This window comes from Branchiostoma belcheri, unplaced genomic scaffold (genome assembly GCF_001625305.1).
Source record: "Branchiostoma belcheri isolate BF01 breed outbred unplaced genomic scaffold, Haploidv18h27 scaffold46, whole genome shotgun sequence".
Classification (NCBI taxonomy): domain Eukaryota; kingdom Metazoa; phylum Chordata; class Leptocardii; order Amphioxiformes; family Branchiostomatidae; genus Branchiostoma; species Branchiostoma belcheri.
In genome coordinates, this window is record NW_017804087.1 from 424,351 (window position 1) to 444,587 (window position 20,237).

The 20,237-nt window shown below is 41.0% G+C and overlaps 2 protein-coding genes across 2 annotated transcripts; both read left to right on the top strand.

The window, feature by feature from the left end:
- Positions 1-2,957: 2,957 nt before the first annotated feature.
- LOC109478895 (glycoprotein-N-acetylgalactosamine 3-beta-galactosyltransferase 1-like) lies at positions 2,958-5,048 on the top strand. The gene is made up of 4 exons (XM_019780705.1): positions 2,958-3,201; positions 3,620-4,168; positions 4,441-4,613; positions 4,850-5,048. Exons 1-4 carry the CDS (start codon positions 2,958-2,960, stop codon positions 5,000-5,002), a joined length of 1,119 nt encoding a protein of 372 aa, XP_019636264.1. The 3' UTR covers positions 5,003-5,048.
- Positions 5,049-8,189: 3,141 nt separating this feature from the next.
- On the top strand, positions 8,190-19,041 carry LOC109479056 (collagen alpha-1(X) chain-like). The gene is made up of 12 exons (XM_019780931.1): positions 8,190-8,351; positions 12,340-12,488; positions 13,438-13,515; positions 15,677-15,793; positions 16,230-16,256; positions 16,381-16,488; positions 16,826-16,861; positions 17,048-17,092; positions 17,408-17,426; positions 17,696-17,728; positions 18,576-18,713; positions 18,925-19,041. Exons 1-12 carry the CDS (start codon positions 8,291-8,293, stop codon positions 18,999-19,001), a joined length of 888 nt encoding a protein of 295 aa, XP_019636490.1. The 5' UTR covers positions 8,190-8,290; the 3' UTR covers positions 19,002-19,041.
- Positions 19,042-20,237: the final 1,196 nt, after the last annotated feature.

The following is a 20,237-nucleotide window of genomic DNA, read 5'->3' on the forward strand; positions in this document are numbered from 1 at the left end:
TGAGTGTTCTAAAAGCTTACGCTCCTCGCACTTGTGGCAAAGCATTTTGCACCTTTGGCAGACTATTTTGCGTGTGTGGTAAAGCATTTTGCACATGTGGCAGGCTATTTTGCGTGTGTGGCAAAGCATTTTGCACTTTTGGCAGGCTATTTTGCGTGTGTGGCAAAGCATTTTGCACTTTTGGCAGGCTATTTTGCGTGTGTGGCAAAGCATTTTGCACTTTTGGCACGACATTTTGCAATCATGCAGGAGCTATGTGGATATTTCGTTTTTACCCCGCAGCGCAAGGCGATTGTTGTACAACAAATCTGTGTAACAACACTCCTTACGAATTACCGCCAACCACCACTACAACCACCACCAAGCCAACTACTACAACCAAATCAACCACTGTTACAACGACGTCGGCTCCAACCACCCTTCCCCCAACTACCATACAAACAACTCAAATTACTACTGTAGCAACCACGGATGTAGAATCAACATATGCAGCAACCACCAATGATGACGTAACTTCTGAACCAACCACCAATGATGACACAACGTCCGGACCAACGACCCATGCTGACGCAACTTCCGGGGCAAGTTTGGAAGGAGCTACAACTTCTCAAGGAACCACGGATAAAGAAGATAATCCCAGAACAACCGTTATTGGCGAGACGACCGTATTTGCTTACTATGCAGAAACAACTGAACAAATCTTGGAAACGTCGACAAAAATAGAAACAAGTGTCTCATTGAGTGCGACTACTAGCATGCCTTCAACTAGTATGAAAGTCACTCCTACCACTCTTCTTACGGGTAAGGAAAACCCAACAGAATCAACCCCCGTTTTTGCTGATGGGTTTGTATCGACTGTCGTCGAGTACATTACTACTTCGGCTGACGAGGAGCCGACGACAGAGTTCCGACTGTCCACGACGGGTACCGAATCTCCCCCGACGTTTACCGACTTGGTTGCCGACTGGAAGGAGAACACCACGGATATCGTAACGACCGCAGCACCGAGCACAGTGAAAGCAGCGGACAAAAAAGTTATTGGTGAGAACATCGGGCTTGTTGTTGGGTTAACCATGATCACCCTGGCGGTTCCTTCTATAACTGCAGGTACGGTGTACTACTACGTGAAGTATCACAAGGGAAAGCTGAAAGTCTACCCTGAGAAGATTGAAGATGCAAATCAGCGCTACAAGGAAAGAGCAAACGCCAGCACACCAATACCAAAGCGGGCTTTTGACAAAGAAATGGACGCGTCGCATATCTTGCCCTAACAACTAGACAAAGTGGTTTGCCTGCATGCTAATGTTTAGCCAACTTTTAATACTATTGTCTTGTGATATGCATTGTTACAATGTATTAGAATGGTACATATTCGTAAGTTTACAATTACTATCATAATGGAAAAGAGCATAACCTGGTGGGAACTAAATACAGATATCTGCACTCGTATTTCAGCACTATGTGTCACGACATTGTCAAAATTTGCCTTCGAATTCACACTTTCGCGACGTCGATATCTATATGGCGCCAGCGGTTGTATCCTTGGATAAACATACGTTGGACGAGTATTACCCTGGGGTGCAGACCCAATCCACCTGAAGTCCGAAATAGATGTATTACAACGGTGACGTACTTTCTAAATCAAATCATGACACTCACACGCATCGTGACATCGCACATTAGTCTCAGAGAAGCAATTCCTTTTGTGCCGCGAAAATGAAAAGGCTTTGTATAAATGTGAAGTGTAATTCCAGTGATAAGTAATCGATTTTCATTTTGGATTCAGTTAAGCCTTTGATCTTGATGTATTGGAAAACGCCATGTCTGGCGATGGGAACTGATCCTACAATTCTCAAGGCGTTATCGCAGACACTTGCTAACGCTGCAAAATGTATATGAATATTATAGAACAATAATTTTCGACTAGAAAAATACACAGAAAAGGATGCTATCCAGTTGACTACAAATCTGTGTCAAGTTTACAATTTAATGTGAAGTTTTCGTTGTTCCACCAGACTTCATAAAAGAAATTCATGGAAAAAAATTTCCTGGAACGATCAATAGCTGCCACAGACCATAATATGTGTCATTCACGAAAATGACATAAAACAAACCTTGTCATAATCGAGATTTCTTTGTCGTCATATAAGTGCAATAAATTTCAGTCGCTTGGACAATAGTCCATATTTCCTAATGCCTCAAGGAACAGAATTAGTGTACATTCATTTCGGTAACATACATGGTTCGACAACACAACACACTTAAAAATCCTCCACAAGTTACGAATAATCTCCACCAATATCTACACACTAGTACTGTGTCTCTATCAAAAACCAATAACAGTTTTAGGCAATGCAAAGTGACAGATAACATCAATCTCTCGATTCTTCTGACGATTCTCCTAGTTTTATCGGCCTTCTTTCTACTGTATTGTTCTGCTTGACGCGGCTGGGCCATGTTACTGATGTATATTGCTTGCCCGTACAATACCTTGTGACAATAAAACTCCTCATAACAACAGCTGGCTTTGTCACGCTCTCGATCACTGCATTTGTCTCCAGACTTCCGACAAAGGTAGTTGTTTCTGATATCCTTGCACTGCTATTTGCGTTATTTCTAGCCACCTTAATTATCATTGGACTAATCTAAGATGATCTTCATAACACTATCGTTGGTTCGTAGTGAACCTGTCATGTAGGCTATTATTCAAAGGTGTAAATATACAAAGAGACAAATATGGTCTCGTAAATTAGCCGTTTTAACGGTATTAACCCTTGCACGCAACTTTACGCACATAGCGCACATTAGTGGACACCGTAGCATTGTTGTAACGGTAAGCTGTAGTCTGCGGTTTACTACTAGTAGTCATCATCTCTTTAAAAATTTGATTAGACAACCCCATCGTAACGTTCGCCGTTGTTGTTGCAAGAGTGTGCTGTGGTGAAGATTCGGTCGGGATGGCGAAGGACCTGCTCCGCCGAGTGTGGTACCTCTCCCTCGGTGTTACGTTCGGGTATTTCCTCTCGGTACTAACGGGGCATGTGGACACGTACCGAGCGGCCACGCAGCAGGTTACGTCAGGCAGACTACCCGTCTACGTGTCGTCTGATTTTCGGGGAAGGCGAGTGATGAAGAGGGGGATGACATCAGACCAGTTTGTTCGTTTGCAGCAGGAATTTGAAGGAACCAATGGCTTGGAAGGTGGGCCATTCACTACTATTATACCTACACGAAGATAGCAATGTTTCAGCATGGATGTTCTACTTTTAAAGCATTTTTCATTTTGATATATTGATGTATCAATTATTTTTACGCCGTCACTGGCTTGAAGACTGATTTGAACTATCACAATGCTTTACTAACAGGAATGATAAAGTATCTGATTAAAAAGGGAGTTATCTCATGGATATTTCAACATCTATGCAGTTGTATAGCATTATTGGTCGTTCGGGACCTTAGTTGTGTATTTGTGTACTAGTAGTATTTGTATTTATTTGTTTATGCTAACCAAAGATGTTGTTAACCGTATCTTAATATCGGTCTTGTAGAAAGAGACGTTTGAATGTGACAAAGGGGAAGCCTACGATATGACGTGGGTCATTAAAGTGATTACTCTGCTCAATAGGTGATTGGACAGACGCAGAAAAGGGGATCATAGAAAGGCACCACGCGAACCTACGTCACGTGGGCGTGGCCCAGCAACTGGTGAACAAGATTCGCGTTTTATGCTGGGTCCTGACGTCACCTAAAAACCACCTGTCCAAGGCAAGGCACGTGAAAGCCACGTGGGGGAAAAGGTGCAGCAAACTTCTCTTCTTCAGTACCAAAGCGGACAGTCGGCTTCCCACCGTCGTCATAGAAACGGGAGAGGGGCGGGACTTCTTGTGGGGAAAGGCCAAGGCCGCCATACGTCACATACACGCCCACTACCTGCAGGACGCTGATTGGTTCCTGAAGGCTGATGACGACACCTACGTCATCATGGAGAACCTCCGTTTCATGCTGTCCGACTATACCCCGGATGCGGCGATGTATTTCGGCTTCAGGTTCAAAACGATCGTGAAGCAAGGGTACATGAGCGGCGGGGCGGGGTATGTCATCAGCCGGGAGGGGGTCAACAGATTCGTACAAGGGTTAAACGTTCGAGGAAAGTGCAAGGAGGGCCCAGGTACAGTTATGTTTTATAGTGTATTTTTACAACTCAGTAGACAGTACATACATATGGTAGATGATACATTCTCTTATCATTTTTCAGATTCTTTTGTTTTATTTACATACCTATCAGTCGATGGAAGTTAGGATAATGTATAATGCGCTAAATATTCAGATTAAAGATATCTTTAATGCACATGGTAGGAACACCAAGTTCAAGGCAACCTTTGCTTTGGTTTCCTACTTGAACGTAACGTTGGTAACTGCATTGCTTACGTGCTCCGTCAGGTGGCGCTGAGGACGCTGAGTTGGGGAAGTGCATGCAGAACGTGAGGGTGAGGGCCATGGACACCCGGGACCATCTCGGGCGCGAGCGGTTCCACCCGTTTGACGTCAGTGCCCACCTGCAGGGCGCGTTTCCCGAGTGGTTTTACAGATACAGCTTCTACAACGTGTCCAAGGTAAACAAACTGCAACGTATTTCTGATTAGAGTTGACTTCTGGAAAGGAGATATCCGTCCGCAGGAAGGCACTGTTTTCGGTCATGTTTGTGTGTTCGCAGCTGTTACTCACGTTGGGTTTGACTGATTTCTTTGGTTGTCGGTATATGGTTAGTTAGTGGGGTCCAGATGGTGTTTTGTCTTTGTATACGTATTTTCAGGTATTGAAATCTTGAAGTGTTCGTATTTTCCGCCAGGGGTTGTCATGCTGTTCGGACTACTCCATCAGTTTCCACTACGTGCCGTGGGACCAGATGTACGTGCTGGACTACCTGCTGTACCACCTCCGGCCGTACGGCATGTGTGACGACTCCGCACTCACAACGTCAAAGGCGACTCTTGGACAGTAAGATCAAACGCGGACTCAACTAACCCCTCCCTCACCACGCGCATGCACACGGGGGACTTACACATAACAGACCTATTACATACAGTCGTATTTGTTTTTTTCCTTTGTTTGTTTGTTTGTTTCAGACTTTGTTATTTGTGTGATAATAATGGTTGTCGAAAGCAGCTTCTTTACGATTATGGTGTTTGGTATAATGCGTGTTTGGGGGGGTGTCAGTAGGCCTCCTCCATCAATGGTGAGCCGGACAGCGCTTGCTGTACTACTTAAATTGTGCCAAAGTCACGACATATACAGTGCACACTTGTAGGTGCGCGACATCTAGCGGAGCTGAATACATGCCATTCGCGGCTCAAATTTCTGGATATGTACAAATAGCCCAGGCCGTTTTTTACTTGTGCATTGCAAGCAGAATATTTGCTCAACCTACTTTACCAGTAAAGGTGTTGTTGAAATAAAACTAGGTGAAGGCTATAAACTAACGTAAATATCGTTCATGTCGCTATGCTAAAGAACAAACCAGTATTACTGGGAACGAGATGGATGTGTTTCACTAAGGAAAATATGGCGGTGAATTGTTTTCTGGTGTTTTCAATAAAATGTGAATAAGCACAATAACGATAACGTCTTTTAAACTTGAAGTACCTCAAAACGCTTGGAGCAGATTGACAGCACCTGGGTGGGGGAAGATTGACAGGCAGAATGGCATATGGGGTCAAAAGGCCAGGCACAGGAAATGGGGTGAACCGAGAGGTCACGAAAACGAAAAAGACTTGGCCAAAGTTTAAACTTTTCGACTTTTTGTTTGATACGTAAGATTTCTGTATGTTGATGATTGGATCGTCTTTTTTCGTTTGTCTCGAGTCCATACAAAATCTATGAATAATTTGTATGTATGTATGTATATCACTTTACGTTTGGGACCGCATTGTTAGCAGTAACACATAGCTTTAGTGAACCAGTATCACCAAGCTTCAATCCGCAGTGAGCCAGTCACAATTACCTCAATTACCCTTATAAAGATGACAGACAGTCATCGAAACGTCAGCAACAAATTAAACAAGTGGTTATGAATAAAGAACTTTGCTATTTGGCAGTGCCAGTGGCTTCAGGGATGCTGTTATCCTCCTTTGAACTTCTCATCTGACGATCCTACATGTATATACATTATACTGTTAGGAATCAAGACCCTCTTAAAACTATGGTCCGACACTTCCACCGAATGCTCCATTTCCTAAGATATTCTAAAACAACAGACCATGTCTACGCCCTAACACCTGCCCTCTATACAACCCAGCTTTACTGGTCGTGTGTTTGCGTTGTCTATAGGCTTTTCTGACCGTAACCAAGTCAACTATCCATTGTCTATTTAAGATAGATGCATACCCACACACACTAGGAAAGAACAAACGCTTTGAAGAATGACAGCTAAGATGTACTTCAGATGCATAAGAATGTACGACCTGTCTATTGTATGTTAGAAATCTTCATAAAATGTCCATATTTAGGTTTTAATGTTATTGCAGCTCATCTCGGAGTTCGAAAGAAATCACGAACCGGGACAGAGATCTAATTTGCTGGGACAAGATTGTAATCAGAGCAAACACTTTGTTCGTCGCAGTCCTTACTAGTACCTTAGAGCCAGCCTCCACCAGTCCTTTAAAGCTTCGTAGGGGATGTTGTGGATAGTAGAAGTTTTACCTGTCATGGCGGCTACATCCACTACAGTTCGTCGTTTAGCATCATCAACATGTGCTGGCAATAAGTCTTCCCTGTAGCCAATGACTGTGGTCCAACTGCACTAACTTTCGGCGGGAGGGGGGCATATATAAAATTGTGGCCCCTAAAATCCCAACTCCCCATCTAAATCTCCAACAGTGGTTCTGTTTTGATCAGGAGGAACTCTTTTCTATCTTCTTTCTTTCTTTAACGTTAGTTTTTTTTCTTCTTCTTTCTATCTTCTTTCTTTCTTTCTTTCTTTCTATCTTCATTCTTCTTCTTCGTTCTTTAGTTTCTTTAAAGTTCATTTGGTAGTCCGCCGAACTTTTAGACCCCTTTGTCAAGTCAGACGTAGTGTGTTTGCTCTTTGCCCTAGAGCTAGTTGGTTAACCGTTATCTGAAGGTTGTAAAGTGTAAAGTAATAGAAGGGTTGTTTAAGGGTCAAGAGGCTAGGGTTGTATCTGTGTGTATGATCTTTGCAAACTTTGCCCTCTACGTGGCCGACTCACCGCGCGATTTTAAGAACCTTTTTGTGTTGACGTCGTACGTCGACGTCGTACGACGTCGACGCATATGCTTTAGACAACTTTTTCTATCACAAGACGACTTAAAACTATTGTATCACGGATGTGGTTACGGGAGGGAGTTTTAGAACGGTGACTACGGATACCTAGACTCATTCAAAGAACAGGGAGCGCAACACTCGTGTGCGCGTTGCAAAGACAATCTAAGGATTGAAAATAAAGAATGCCGAAAACAGGCGTGTGTTTCGTGTTTGAGGGTGGGGTAGGCGTGGTGGTGGTATGTACCACCGTGCAATACGGAAAGGGGCGTGGTTACACCTGATCAGCCCATACCTTATTGCAGTTCTACCTGTTGAGGATAATGTTTCTAGACTTGTTCTCCTATGTTTATATTGTTTTACTAAGGACATAGATTATCTTCCTAGATTAGTGTCTCGCGGTTACCACACAATCCCTACCACAACTATGTATTGCTAACATTTCTTTTTGTTTGATGTTTGGTAACCGATTGATGAGAAAAAAGCCTGCCTTCTCCCTAAACATTGCTCTGTTTACAGTTACAACCTAAACATTTGGTATGAATTCTTCTTTATATTTGTGCGCGGTCCACCCAGCGTTGTCTTGTACATAACCTTGCACCTTGAAAATACGGTGTACATATCAAAGTAAACTAAAGCAAGGATGGATTATACGGTCTGTTCTAAAGTTTGTCGTCTCCTTGTTTATTGTGTTGATTTAAGGCGCCCTCAGCAATGACCTGTTGCAAGTTGACTTCCCAGAGGAAACATATATCCGTCCGTCACTACATACCACTTGAACTCAAGTGAAACGTCGTTTATCACCTTTTGACGCTGTTTTGGCGGGAAAACAAAGTTGGTCAGGTAATGCCCCGGTTCAGCGCTATCAGGCTCCGCCTATTGTATGCTAACCGGGCAGGTCTGAGCAAATATAGACAGTAAAGAAAAAACGCAGGCTAGTCCACCTGAGGGCGACGCATTTGGGCACGGGCACCGGCGCTCTGGAGAGGACCCTACGGACCGACCGACACCATGGGCCCGAGGAGCGCTTTACGAGGACTGGTGACGGTCACACTAGTTTTGAGCTGTGCAGGTACGTTTAGAATGCTTTTTTTGTTGTTTTCAATCACAGTTGTTGTTAATTGTGCACTTTGGTAAACAGGTAGGTGCAACAGACTGGCTGATAGGAAAAGGCTCTCCACAACCGCGTGCTTTCGCATTTTCGTCGGTCTTGCACTGTGAGCTGTTACCCTCTCTCTAAAAACACTGTATCTACATCGATCGTTTTGAGTTTAGACGATAAACTTTAAACAAGAGCTGAAAGTTCACGAAAAATCCGACTATGGGAGACGCGTGGAGCCTGCTGTATCCAGAACCGTGCTTTATCCAGAACCATGCTCAGTCACGGTTCTGGATAGTCTACGCGTATCCGGCCAGAACTGTGCCTGGGGCAAGCCTAAGTTTTCAGATACGTGGAGACTATCCAGACTGAGCCTAACCCTAACCCATTCAGGTATAGAACTAGATAGGCACGGTTCTGTAATCGATATAGCTCGTTTGACCCTAATCCTACCCGCATATCACATTGCTGCATCGGAAACTGCCTAGCCGTACTGATAAGAGGTGTAAGCAAAGTGTTAATGTGACGTGATAGAAAGATCATTGGCGTTAATCGGTCCTAGATGTTTCCCGACACCTGCAAGTTGTGCTGCCCAGACGTTTTCTGTTGATTCTGCACCAGACGATAACAAATCACGCGCCCAATTGGTCATCGCAACTCGGACGGGAAATGGTCTGGAAACGACCCCTTTCCTGAGTCGTTATCGTTACGCAAATAGAAGTCTGTTTGTTAGTAACTCTCCCAGCGGAGACTAGGCTTGTTTGGAACATTTTTAGGCTTTCTACTTTGTCAATTTTTCTTTGGATATAGAAAGCCTGTCAAAACGTCTAAAATGCCTAAAAACAAGCATAACTTCTACTAGGAGATTACCGACAATTTAAACGTACGGGTAGTTAACGTACGGTGCCTCTTGTGCGAATGGTCAACTTTTGTTTTACAACAGTGATTAAGTTGTTAAGGCTGTACTTTTTGTCCTCAATGCGACCGAGGTCGTTTCAACTAGATCTAAGCTATAGGTAGACTATACTTTATAAACTAAACTAAACTTGTTAATAGTGGCGTCAATTGATATAAATCATAAGATAAGAACACATCGACCGTTTTTGCATATTTATGACAACTTTAGGACTTTAACGGGTTTAAGATTTGAATACTCAATGTATCACAAACATAATAACAAGAAATGCTCGCTCCTGATTGGTTGCAAGATGGCCATATTCTAACTAATTTTGACAATCGGGTTGGTGGTTAGGTGTCTGCACCTGCGTCAATAGAGAGCAGGCTAATCAACTAATTCAATCAGGCCGTTTGTTTTAGCGACCTGAGTGGTCAACGATCTGTAAGCTAATTTGTTTATCCCATGGCGTTGATGATTGGTGGATCTAACTAATGTTTAAAAGTACATAAGGAATATGGTTATAGATAAGCTACACACCTTAGGCCAATATACATGTAGCGCTTTAAGGAGAGAATATATTGTAATAGACTAAAATAGACTAGTATTATTGTATTGATAGTTTTGTTACTGTTGCCATACAATTGGTACCGTGTACTATTGTCGAGCAATACATTCATTCATTCATCCATTCATTCATTCATCCACTCACCAGATTCTATGAAAGATATAGAGCGCGGATATCTTGAGTCCAAAATTCTTAACTTGAAATCTCTGATAATATACGTAACGTTATATTGTGTGCCTATATGGCGTAATAAAACGATGGAAAGACTATCCGATTCACGTGGTTTGCGGTTTTGCAATTTGAGGAATAATTTGTGTGTGTGGAGAAAACCTACGGGCAGCGTCAAGGTTTAAAAGAATATATGAAGCGTCCGTTTTGAAATTTCGTAACAACTGTATCGAATTTTCTAACGAATTCGCAGGTCGCAAAGTAGCCTCCACCAGGCTTTGGAAGCAGCTGGAAAGAGTAGAAATTGGCCAAATAGGCAGATAACATAATATATATGCATGCCAGGGTAGTTGGTCCGTAAGAAGAGTGCATTTGCCGCCTCCCGAAGACGGTAGATCTTTAGTCGTGAAGGCCATTTATCGAAATGTGCCCAGCTTTGGAAGTCCTATACAGCTTTAGAATGGTCACAGTCTCCCTCTTGTTCCAGTTCTTGCGTTGCCAGGCTCAATCTCTCAGTAATCTACACGTCCAACTTCTCTGACCTATTTAGTCCCAAAGAGAACACGTCTAGCGTAAAGATAGATCCGTTTGTAAATGACCAAAACAGCGTACTTAGTCCGATAACGCCAGCGGTCACCACTTGTATTGTAACAACAAGCTGATTTTATCTTTATCGTGGACAGACTTTAGCACATAGAAACCGCATGTATGTTCAGTTTGTTTTACTTATTATGTACTAGTTAACTTTCAGGTGTCAAGCCTCGGTACGTAAAAGAACCCAACACACTTATCAAGAATAGTATATGGGTGTGCTTGGCTGAAAACGCGAACCGTAGCTAAGCCGCATTACACTACTACATAGACGAAAAAAGCATCATGCTTCACCTCAGTTACCTTTGACATTTAATAACAGTCGTTTGCAAACTCCGAAATATCGTCTGGATAACTGTTTAGCAAATGGCGACACTAGTTCGCGGGCAAACAATAGTTGTTGTTAGGACACCAGTGAGTGTTTGGATGGCCCGAGTTTTGCAAGTACATTTCAGAGGCCTCGAGGTTCAATTGTTGAACAACATTGAGAGAATGCGCCACTGAATACGTGTCTTCGTCACGTTTTAGGCTCCCTAATCTATTTAACAGCGGCTTCACAAAGAATAAGATTATGTTCTCATGGGATAGCATTGCATTATCCGATGGCCATTTCACCAGCAAATATTTAGTTTTTGTGAATTTCTTATTCATTGTGGATTTTTCTGTTAACGATGTCGTATTCCTTTTCCGACCCCATATCCTGCGTTTGACCTTTTGTGCTCTGTATTAAGGCAATATTACCCCACCCATCAGTCATCCTGAAAACTGGGCGGTAACAAGAAATTTACGGGCACCATATGCAGCGCCAATTCTCCCAATTGGTCAAACTAAACTGATTATTAGTAGTGATTGACATAACTACTAGCTTTTAAAAACGAATGAATTACAATAGTTTAAAATGTTTAGTGGGAAAAGGAGGCTACTCAAAGGCAATGGGGGAATTCAGCAAGAGGTAATGGTATAATACCCGATTGACTACGAGTACATCATACATTGTATATCCCTCAACAGTAATACATTCGCGGAAACCAAAACACTGAGTCTGAAATTTCTGTTTCCTTGTTTAGTTCAGAGCAGTGATTTCAAAAAGAGAGGTCGACAAGTGAACCAAACACATGCAGTCAAACAGTCTCTCTGTAACTATTGGATGTGGGATTAGGAGCTCTATAGCCACGCCCCCTATATAGAACATTATGGGATGGGCTGTGGACATAACACACTTCTGTGATGACAGGTGTACATCCATCAGTCTTGGCCTTGTTTTTTTATGTCTTAGGTCTGATTGGTTCATCAAAGGCGTATTCAAGACTGTGACTTCACCCCGATCCAATATAATCACACTTCACGCAAATCTAGCAAGTGGAAAACAGAAACTTTTGAGTCTTCAGAAATGAAAATGGACAATTTTTGTGATCTATGGAGCTGGAGATGTGTACAATGCCAGTTTCCTACCTAAATAGCCAGAATTATGTTATGTGAAATTTTGATGTGAAAAGCCCTCCTGGTATTTTTATACATAGGAATGTCCCCAGTTTGTTGTCTTCCTACATTTGCCAACTTAGTTACTCAGTCTACCAGAGGTATTCAACATTTATGCTATCAAATTTACTCAACACCCCTCCCTTCACTTAAACAGACCATATAAATTAGACTTGGGCAACTAGTATTGCATGGCACTCTTGAGGCCACACCAATTTAATTTGATTAATTTGATTAATAAATGATCCTTTACTTGACAGTGGCCCAGCGGGTTGACTTTGAGTACAACCCAGAGTACATTCCAGAGTACAACCCAGAGTATAATCCTGGCTTTGGAGCAACAAATGGAAACGGTTTTGACAACACCAATACCAACAATAACAACCTCGGTGCTGCTGCTGCCGCAAATGTAAGTATCCGGCTTCTCATGTTGTATTCTACATGTCACCTGTTTTGTTTCCCCTCTCTCTAGTATATATTTCCACATTGGAAAAGTCAAATAAAGAAATAAACAGCTTTGATGGTGCTTTCATTTGTTTTAGCATCCAGTGAATACACCTGACATTATTTCAATCAAAGCAGCTGGCAAAAATTTCTTATTCTCATTGGCAACAGATTGCTTCTGGACCATAGCAAGAAAAAGTTTGGCCACTTAAAAAAATATTTTGGTGTAGTACCTGTATGTTTCCAAGCTGAAATAAGACACCATAACCATAGTTGCAAATTATAGCTGTGTTGGAAAGAGACTATTGTCAGAAACAGATCATAAGCACTTTCTGTCAAAATTAATAGGGTTTCATCGAAGCCATAAGTAATAGTAACAAAAGTATACCAAGCACCTTTGGCACTTATCACTGACAGTTTCAGACATGCTTACATGGATTTGCCATTTATTGATAGTCCTCTGCAGGTAAGATTGGAGGTGCTATCTCATAACGGCCATCTCAAAAGAAACCGCTATCTCAAGAACCTGCAAAAAACAAACACCATGTCTGAGGAGGGCCATTGAATGATAACACACGTGCAAACATTTCAGGAACAGAGGACCTTTCATTCCAGTGAAAAAATGTGAAGAATTTCTGTTTTCTGTGTAGTTGTCAGGAACTTTTGAAATCACTTGAATTTAACTTCATATGAAGCAAATGTTAGGTGCTACATAGAATTCTATCTTTCCAATAAGCCACAAAACATACTAAGTCTTGAGATAAATTTTTTTAAAGCCTAGAAGCCCTGATGAAATATTAGTAAAGAAATAAAAATTGATAGTACTTGTAGGCCAGTTCAAAATATATTTTGATTTTGGGGGGATTCTTGGATGATATACCGATAAGTTTGTTTATTTCTTCCTATTACATCAGACAAACAACAATAACAACTGTGGAGGAGACTGTAACAACAACTGCTGTGGTTCATGTGCTGCCAAGCCTGGACCCAGGGTAAGTATGGGACTCTATCATACATGTATGTACATTGTACTGATGCTAGAAGCCACTTACTAATTATCCTCTTCATTCCTTGTGAGACATAAGGCCATAACTCTATTCCTTTCATCTGGGTTTGTCCTTGGCCACCTTCTTCACTGATAGCCAGGATAATCCCATGGATCCCTGAGTTCTTCTCCAAGTGGTTTTGGGTCTGCCTTTTTTTTCTTTTCCCAACAGGTGTCCAATTTGATGTTGTTTTATGTCTCCCTGTGTGATCCATTCTTAATACTTGGTCAAGCCATTTCAGTCTTCTGTTAATTTCTGTGGATAGCCTTCTACAACCAGTTTTGTTATGGAGTTCCTCATGCTAGAAGCCATTTAGTATGATTAATACTTTTGTTAATGAAAAAATCTAGGAGTCTATACTATATCAAGCATTAACTTACAGGTAAGCCATAAGTTGAAAGATCAACAAACCAAGAATTTTGAACTTTGACTGTTGTTTCATGATGGTCTGTTGTATGGATGTTGGTAAACATGCCGTACTGAGGTTATCAATCATACATAAAGTCATTGTGTTTGTTTGTATAACATGTTACAGTTCTGATTCAGGCGAAGGTTGATTAAAGGTCAAGATCAATTGTGCAAGGGATATTTCTTACCTATCCTGTTACCAAGGTGTTAAGTATTTAGATAGCATGATAAGTACTTTAAAGTTATGCACATTGTGTAAACACATTGCTGCATTATGATAAAGTCTTTTCAATTCACTATATAGTTAACCATCAACATTTATCTGTGTCCCTTCCAAGTAACAGTTAAAAGGTGGTATATAAGTTTACAAATGATCCCAATCCTTAAAGCAGTTGATGATTTGTGACACAGACAGTTCTGATGGTACTTTATTGTCCACACACAAAGACGCACGTGTTTGAGAGACTAAAGATTGTGTTTATCAATGTCTATGGCTGTACAATGTGATTGACACTTGGGTTTACTACAAACACGAGCCTTTGCCGAGATTGCCATCTATAAGACATAATACCTTTAATTACAACCAAACAGAAGACAATACTCATCTCTTAGAGATAAATTGAAGGCTTTGGAAGACATCTACCAGCAAAGAGCATCCTTTTAGGTTCAAATTTGGTGTAAAAGCAGGCTGAGCCTTTTTTTACATAATCGTACATGCATTTACTAGTTTCCAATTGTAATATTGCTTTTCGCCTATGGAGTTAGATTATATCAGCTCATTCCCTCTGTCCAGGCAACGAAGAACACTGTTATGTCCACAAGGATTTTATTAGGTCATATGAAAGTAACTTAGCAACAGGTGGTTTTGGGGCAAGTTTGGTGACAAGAAAAGTTAGTGTACATTAGAACTGAAAACAGTGAGTTACTGTTTGTGTCAAAGTCTGGTGTACAATGTACAAATGTAGTTACCTTTCTTCTTATTGCTCTATGCACACCCACATGTACATGTATCACAATGCTTTTCGACTTAACAGTGCCTTTCCTAACAGTGTCGTCACTGATAAAAAAGAACTAGTTTATAATACAGCTGCATGCGTACTTTGTGCCAAGTTGCCTTTTTGTGTCTTACACAGTGCTTTTGAACTTGACATTCTCTTTTGTAACAGTGCAGGTGCAGGGGTACGTTGTGTCACAGTATGGAATAATTGCCTTTGTTGTGTGTGTGTGTGTGTGTGTGTGTGTGTGTGTGTGTTTGTTTGTGTGTTTGTTTGTGTGTGCATGTGTGTAAAAGTATGGAATAATTGCCACTTTATGTAACTTATTACATGTACTTGCACACCTACATGTATCTTAAAAGAGCTCAGTACACGTTCAGGACAATTTGGACATTAATTAGTCTTTTCTGTACATGATTATTTAGTTCAAACAAAATGTCATCCAAATGTGCTAGAAAGTTTACATTCCATTACCTGGAATATTCCAATTTTGTGGCCAAAAATGTTGCACCTCAGGCCCTTTATATAAGACTTAGTAACATATTGCACAGTGCTTTTCAACTTGACATTGCCTTTAATTTATACCCGAGTGTTGTTACTGATAAAAACCAGTGAGTGTGTGTACTTTTACCTTTTATTACGTTGACATTACAGTCCAAGGTCCGTGACCTGTGCTGATCAGTGTTGTGTATGTGTTTGATCAGGGTTTCCCGGGGTCGCGGGGTGCTCCAGGCTTCCCTGGACCCGAGGGTGTGCAGGGGGAAACCGGAACACGTGGTCCCATGGGTTTCCCCGGAGACCCCGGAGCAAAGGGAGAAAGGGTGAGTCACCTTCTGAGAATTATTTCTAAGCATTATGGCTGCACAGGAAAGGGTTATAGACCAATCAGATGGCCCAACCCACTGCCGTCAAAACACTTTGATGCAAAATAAAAATGCAAAATTAATATTTGACAGACATGCAGCCACTATCTTATTGGTAAAACTGTTCACTAAAACATTTTCTGGTGATGCAAATTAACTGAATATGACTCAAGTGAAACACTATAATTGACTCTCAAGTCATATTCTAAAATTTTCATTTGACATTTCAGACAAATCCTAGTAAGAGACATGATAATAGATTTCCAAAATTGATTGTGTGTAATCATATCACCTATAGCTTACATGTACCGTTATGCTCGTAAAATGAAGATGTCATTGCATAATTTATGGCACATCATCATATTTTACAACCACTGATTTTTTTTACCTCTAGGGAGACCAAGGACAGATGGGACCACCTGTAAGTATTGCAACCATTTTATGTTCTGGGTTAACAGAAGTTGGTTTTGGTGTGTTTATTTCTGTGCTTTTTTGTGTTTCTTGTGTGTATACCTCAGGAATTACAGTAATTCTATTCCTCCTAGGGAGTTATTGGGCCTGCAGGACCAGCTGGACCCCGTGGACTACAGGGAGGGAAAGGAGGGAAGGGAGCAGCAGGAGATCCTGGGTTACGTGGAGAAAAGGGCTTAAGGGTAACCAAATCTCCTTCTTATGTTAAAAATATCCAACTTATCAACCAAATCTCAATAATTTTGTTTTCTGTTTAGAATCACTTTCTTACTAAGCACCTGTCAGAAAGTCTTGATTATTACTCAGCTTCTTTTGTACAGAGATGTAACCACTGCCATAACCCCATGGCCAGTGTTACAGATTGCTCGTTTTATTTATTACAAGTCTCTGTACTAAGTTTAGTCCTTTTATGTACACCATCGTAAAATGAAAATTGAACATTGCAATGATTTAATGCTGTACAGTAAAGCTTTTCACAAGAAATGTCTAACATTTGCTGCTGTGTGTTTTCTCAAACAGGGACAACAAGGTCTTCCTGGTATGATGGGTGAACCGGTAAGTTGAAGTTGAAATTTTCTTTACATTACTTTACTTAATTTAATCACTGTATCATTAACTGTCTCTCAATATATAGAATGATGCCATAACCCTGCCCACCTCTGTCAAAACATAGAAATGCAAAAAAGGTGTTAAATTATGATACAGTCTGGTTGGTTGAAATTAATTGTCTTGTGTTTGTAGGGAAACCCTGGAGACACTGGACCAATGGGTATGCCTGGACTCTGTGTAAGTTGTTTCTTTTCTTGTGCTGTTTCCTCTTACATGTATTTTCCTGGGCAGATACACTGATGACGTTGTTGGAAAATGGTTGAAAACACAGACACCTGTTAATACATGTAGATATAAATCAATGATTGGTTGCTTCCTTGTTTGGTGGTTTAATGCTTTAAACTCAGCCGTTGGTGGATTACTTGTAATTTCCTCTGTCACCTTCCATATTATCCCATTTCCTTGATCTCTTACAGTTTGTTTTCAAAATTGATGTATACCAAAACTGACGGTAACTTTTTGTTTTCTTGCCTCGTTTTTTTTTCAATACAGGGACCTAAAGGAGACCCAGGTAATTATATAATAAACAGCTCTGATAATTCAATATTATTCAATGTTCAAGCTTCTAATAGAGTCTTAGACCATCAAGATTTTTTAATGCTTATGAGGGTTTGAAGTTAGTGAGAGAAATAAAAAATAAAGAGAGAGTGAGAGCTATTGTACCAAGAATATTATTACTGATGATGGAGTTCAGGCACAGTCATTTTTTTTATAAGAAGGACAGTTTGTAAAGATAGGTACTGAGTAGTTTTAGAATCTATGTTTCTCCTATTCAAACAGGTGTTCCTGGGCTCCCTGGACCCCAATCTCAAAGTGAGTATTGGTGGAATTTCTAGCATTCATATTATATGTAACTGTGTGTATAACATGCATCGGTAACTTTAAAACTTGACTTTTCCTGCTATGCTTGTGTGGATATGTGCCCTGGTTTGGTGCAAACATTCAGGTAGGTTTGTGTCAGTCTAGTAGCCTAATGAGTCACTGATGTAGGATTAGTCAAGTGTTGTTTATATTGGACAAATAACCTCACACAAAAGAGTACCTGACATGCCTGAGCCATGGGGAATTAGCTGGAGACTACAGGCTTAGGATCGCTTACCAAAATCCTGATCTGGCCTACATACCTTTTGTAACTATGCTAATGCCTCAGTTCAACAAGGTTATAAGAATTACTCAGGACCAACTATATACTCAGGCACTGTAGGCCAATATTTTCAACAGCAATCATAGGACTGCTAGCCTGGGTGCCATCCGAATTTGTAACGGCTCCTCCGAAAAAATCGGGGGAGCCGTTACAAATTCGGATGGCACCCAGGCTATAGGACTGCAGTTACCCAACACAAATGACCATAATATGAAACAAACAGCAGTTACTGCACTGTATTGAAGTTTTGTGTACTTTATCTGACTTATGGTGTAAACACAGATGACCCAGAAAGTTAGTTTAGTTGGAGGGTAATCCAGCATGGTAGCTGGTAGCACTCCCTCCCATCTATGTAACTTAGTAATATGTCAATAATGAATATGGTATGCTCCAAGAATGGTCCCCTTTACTGGAGTGAGCCTATAACCGATTTTTAATTTCTATCTGATGAAAACAGCTATTATTAAGATAGGAGATTTAGAGTAACTGTTGTCTCTATCTTTTGTGATCCATCAGCATCGGGACCATCAGGTCCAGCCGGTCCACCGGGTCTGCCTGGTCCTCCTGGAAACCGGGGTCAGCAGGGCCCGCCGGGAACATCTGGGTTTGGCACCAAAGGAGAGTCAGGACTGCCCGGCAACCCTGGACTGGACGGTAATCATCTTTCAGTTCCACCAATAAGTAGAAAAGTGCAACACAGTTACTACTGTAGTAAATGTACGGTATTCCTATTGCTTTATGTTCCATGTCAATGTTCCAATCTGTGTCATTGCAGTACACTATGATGCACTTCAGTTTCCTTGGTAAAATAATACTAAAATGATAGAATCATGACGTGTAATTTGTTGAACCATTACTGTTACAGGTCCACCAGGGAACCCTGGAAGACAGGGAGCTCCGGGTATGTATTATGAAGAAGGCTCCCAGTTATTGTTGGCATAATGTTCACTTTGTGTGCTGCATAGGTGGATTATTATCATCTCAACTTGTTGTAGTAAAGTAAAGTAAAGAGGAAGGAAATCATCAAGTTTAACAAAATTGTTAATTTATGGACTGAGTGACCTTATTGAGTTGTTGACTGTCTTTTTTGCTGCTAAGGTGTAAATGGATTGCCTGGAGGCCCTGGACCAAAGGGTAAGTAATCATTACAACAGATGTTACCATTATGACTTATGTTGCCTGTTAGAATATTAAAGATACTTTAATAATTCATTTCTATATGTATGACAAGTTGAAGTTGTTTCAGGTTGGTTTTTGCTTGTCTGGACAGTGTAGGTTGACAGTATGTGGATGGGGGGAAGATTGACAAGCAGAATGATGTGACCAAAAGGTGACACAGAAAATAGAGTGACCTTAAAGGTCCCAGAATTAGCAGGAATTACAGTTGAAAATGGGGAAATTCAGGAAGCCGAGGATTGCATGAGGGACCCTCCAACTCTGCACAGTTTCTATCCTAGTCCTGACTAAAGTATGTCATATAGTCTTCTTGGTCGTTCCCCAAAATTCAGGAAAACCCCAGAATACTTACCGGTAGAGCTGTGTACCTAAACAAATTTTAGGTACAGGTACAGGTACAGGTACACAGGTTTAGGTACAGGTCCGGACCTGAACCTGTACCTGAACAATTCGACCAATTTATATGCTCTTCTGAACTCCTTCAATAACAAAAAAACATAAATAAACTTGATAGTTAAGGTTTATTCTTTGTTTATGGCGAATGCTCAGATAAAATATAGGCAAAACTAAGATGTTTTTGTTTTCATGAACACACTGTCCTTACACAGGCACCCATTGTTAACCAGCTATTTACACATTTGAGGTCACAAATAGGCATAAAATTGGTGTGAAATTGTTTAGGTACAGTACCGGTACTGAGGGATTAGGTATTTTGGACCTGTACCTAATCAATTTTTCCGGTACAGTATCGGTACTGCGTACCGGTACACAGCTCTACTTACCGGAAGTCTGAAATGTCTAATTTGAGTTCTGTACATTTTACACAGGTACCAGAGGGGACCCCGGTTTGCCAGGGCCACCAGGTATGGATTTAATACATGCATCTTTTTTCCTTCTCACATTATAAAATTTATGTACTATGTAATCATACTAGTAGTATGAAACATTAACCAAGGTGGGAGTTAGTTACACCATGCAATCCTATCAGGGATTATCAATGTT

Coding starts and splice junctions, on each gene's coding strand:
- LOC109479056 (XM_019780931.1), top strand. CDS start 8,291: ATGGGCCCGAGGAGCGCTTTACGAGGACTGGTGACGGTCACACTAGTT. Junction 15,794..16,229: donor CCGGAGCAAAGGGAGAAAGG/GTGAGTCACCTT, acceptor TTTTACCTCTAG/GGAGACCAAGGACAGATGGG. Junction 17,729..18,575: donor CCCTGGACCCCAATCTCAAA/GTGAGTATTGGT, acceptor GTGATCCATCAG/CATCGGGACCATCAGGTCCA.
- LOC109478895 (XM_019780705.1), top strand. CDS start 2,958: ATGGCGAAGGACCTGCTCCGCCGAGTGTGGTACCTCTCCCTCGGTGTT. Junction 4,169..4,440: donor AAAGTGCAAGGAGGGCCCAG/GTACAGTTATGT, acceptor GTGCTCCGTCAG/GTGGCGCTGAGGACGCTGAG. Junction 4,614..4,849: donor GCTTCTACAACGTGTCCAAG/GTAAACAAACTG, acceptor ATTTTCCGCCAG/GGGTTGTCATGCTGTTCGGA.